The sequence below is a fragment of the Cebus imitator genome, unplaced genomic scaffold (genome assembly GCF_001604975.1).
Source record: "Cebus imitator isolate Cc_AM_T3 unplaced genomic scaffold, Cebus_imitator-1.0 Scaffold607, whole genome shotgun sequence".
Classification (NCBI taxonomy): Eukaryota; Metazoa; Chordata; class Mammalia; order Primates; family Cebidae; genus Cebus; species Cebus imitator.
In genome coordinates this window covers 22,441-25,518 of record NW_016107922.1, presented here as the reverse complement: position 1 = coordinate 25,518, position 3,078 = coordinate 22,441, and the positions used below count along the sequence as shown (strand labels likewise).

The 3,078-nt window shown below is 46.7% G+C and overlaps 1 protein-coding gene across 1 annotated transcript in view; it reads left to right on the top strand.

Moving 5' to 3' along the window:
* Positions 1 to 3,078, top strand: part of USP18 (ubiquitin specific peptidase 18) — a 38,437-nt gene that overhangs the window by 23,727 nt on the left and 11,632 nt on the right. The window contains exons 4-5 of the mRNA XM_037734337.1: positions 1 to 91; positions 986 to 1,140. Of these exons, the coding sequence (XP_037590265.1) occupies positions 1 to 91; positions 986 to 1,140 (246 nt within the window). The remainder of the gene's footprint in view (positions 92 to 985; positions 1,141 to 3,078) is intronic.

The following is a 3,078-nucleotide window of genomic DNA, read 5'->3' as shown; positions in this document are numbered from 1 at the left end:
TTGGTTTACACAACATTGGACAGACCTGCTGCCTTAACTCCTTAATTCAGGTGTTTGTGATGAACGTGGACTTCACCAGGATATTGAAGAGGTAAGACTCTTCTTCAGGTTGGTAAGCATGTGTATTAATTCATTTTTAATATGTTTAGTTATTCACAGTGACTTGGACTTTTTGAGATCTCTCAAAAGCGGGCAGAGGGAAGATCTGTTTCTGCATATTCTGGACTACACATTATTTCTAAAACTTCTTAGGTTGGTCTGGGGTGGGGCCCAGGTATGGGTACTTTTTAAAAGCACCCCTTGGGTGATTTTAAAGTGCAGCCAGGATTGACGGCCACTGACTTGGTTAAAAGAGAGAGTTGGAACTAGACCGACCTTGACATCGGGAAGGAGTCAGTGGGCAGTACACCCCTCCCTTCCCCCACACTCACAATGCTCTGTCTCTCTCTCTCTCACCAATGCACTCTCTCTCTCTCTCTCTCTCTCTCTCTCGGTCTCTGTCCTTTCCTGCCCCATGCTCTCTCCTTTGTCCCATCCAGGTAGTGCCTGTAATTAAATGAATCATTGCCAAACCACATGGACAGCGCTTCCTGCTGCCCTTTCTTCCCTGGACCTACCCCAGCATGTGCCTCTGCAGTTTGGAGAGCTTTAGGCTGGACGCTTTGCTGCTTGCCTGAGATGTGGAGCCAGGACCTTGGGCAGGGTGCAGAGGGGCCGAGGCAGCAGTCGTGCTGATCCCCCTCTCCAGAGGGTCCCCTGTACAGCAGATTCACTCACGTGGTGCTTCTCAACCTTGGCCACCCATTGAAATAATCTGGGGAACTGAAACATTCTGATAACTGGGCCCCACCCCCCAGAATTCTGGTGTAATTTGTATGGGAGTGGCCTGGATAGGGAGATTTAAAACTTTTCCCAAGCAATTCCAGCGTGCACCTAGCTTCAAGAACTACGCGTAAGGAGGTTTCTGGCCATTCTTGTGTGGCAGGATCACAGTGCCCAGGGGAGCTGACGAGCAGAGGAGAAGTGTCCCTTTCCAGCTGCTTCTGCTGTTGGAGAAGATGCAGGACAGCCGGCAGAAAGCAGTGTGGCCCCTGGAGCTGGCCTACTGCCTGCAGAAGTACAACGTGCCCCGTAAGACACCCTCCTGCTGATCCGAAGGGCGTGGGAAGCTTACAGACAGAGTGAGGAGAGGAGCTAACACCAGCGAAGCAACAAGAAGCAAGTTAGGTAGCCTGGACCTCTCGGATGATAGAGACGTTTGTGTAAGAGGCACACATTTTTGGAGGTGCAGAATTGATATTATTTATGGACATTTTATTTCCATATCACCCTTTTTCTGCTTCTCAGTGGAGTAGCGAAGGCGTCTCCTCCAAGCTTAATCAGCCATAGTTAAGGAATGGCAGGAAAACAGAATAAAGGAATAAAAGACAGAATGTTCTGCAACATAATTCATAAATAGGTTAGGTGTTTTTTTTAGATAGCTATATTGAGATGTGCATCACATGCTGTAAAATCCATCCATTTAAAAACGTACAATTCAGAGGTTTGTAGTGTGTTCACAGAGACATGACTCCATCATCACAATCTATGTTCATCACATTTTCCCCACTCCCAAAAGAAATCCCATACTTAGGGTTTTCCCTTGGGTATAACACATTGCTTTTCTCTTTCTGCTTTCAGAAGTCTTTGTCTTTAACTTTTGAAACTGCTTATGATGTGGCTTGGTGTGGGCTGCCTGAGATCAGTCTTAGGGTGTCCTTTGGGCTTCCTGGATGTAGATTTCTATTTCTTTCCCTGGGTTGGGAAGTTTTCAGTCATTACAGTTATGTGTTGCTTAACAACAGAGATACGTTCTGAAAAAGGCATCAGTAGGTGATTTTGTTGTTGTGTGAACATCATGGAGTGGACTTCACTAACCCAGATGGGGCAGCGTACGAAACACCTCAGCTGTATGCTGTGGCCACTGTGCTGCTGTGGTCTGCTATTGACTGAAATGTCAATCTGCCACCCGTGACTGTTACTTCTTTGGATAAGCTTTCTGTCTCTTCTCACTCTCCTCCTTCTGGCACTCGGATAATGCCTATTTTGGTCTGCTTGATGTCTCATAAGTCTCTGAAGATATCTACACTTCTTTTCATTCATTTTTATTTTTGCTTCTCTGAATGATTTCCAGCGGCCTGTCTTCTAGTTTGCGAATCCTTTCTTCCGCTTGATTTAGCCTGTTGAGCTTCTTTAGTGGACTCGTATTTCAGTGATTGTATTCTCCAGCTCTATTCTTTCTGTTTGGTACTTTGAACTTTTTTTCTGTCTCTTTGCTGAAATTCTTACTTTATTCATGCTTTGCTCTTCTGGACCTGGTAAGCATCTTCATGATCATTATTTTGAATAATCTATAAGGTAAGTCCCTTATCTTCATTTCACTGGGGGCATTTTCTGGAGATTTATCTTGTTCTTTGGCTAGGAACATATTTCTCTGTTTCTTCATTGTTCTTGATTCTGTTATTTCTGCACATTACATAAGAAAAATACCTCTCCCAGTCTTGTCCCACTGGCCTTGTAGAGGAGACGAACTTACCAAGTAGCCCTGCCAGAGACTCGGAGCGCCTCTGGACCCTTTGTGCTTGTCCAAACTGCCATCCATGTTCTCAGCAGCCCTCAGGAGATTAGAATGTGTCAAGTCCTGACAGTGCCCCAGACAGGGGAGACAGAAGCCAGCCTGTTGAGATGCAGCTGGAGACATTGGGGTGTTACACGTGTGTTTCAGTTTATTCTATCCCCAGAAAAGCTGGGAGCAGGAGTTTATCCCCCACTGGCTCTGTGGTAAGCTGGACAGACGATCTGTGGCGAGTGCCTGCACTCCCGTTGAAAGTGCACAGTCCTTGGATGCGTTGCTTTGCTCTGTCACCCCAGGAGCCTAGCAAATGCTGACTCCTGCCTGCTTAGAGACGGACAGGTTAGTTGGAAGCTTGGCGCTATCTGTGGAGCAAACCAGTGGGAGCAGCTGTGGAAGTGCTCACCTACCCGTTCAGGGTCTCAGAGGAGTGCTGGTTTCCTGCTCTGTCAGCTCCCAGATGCATG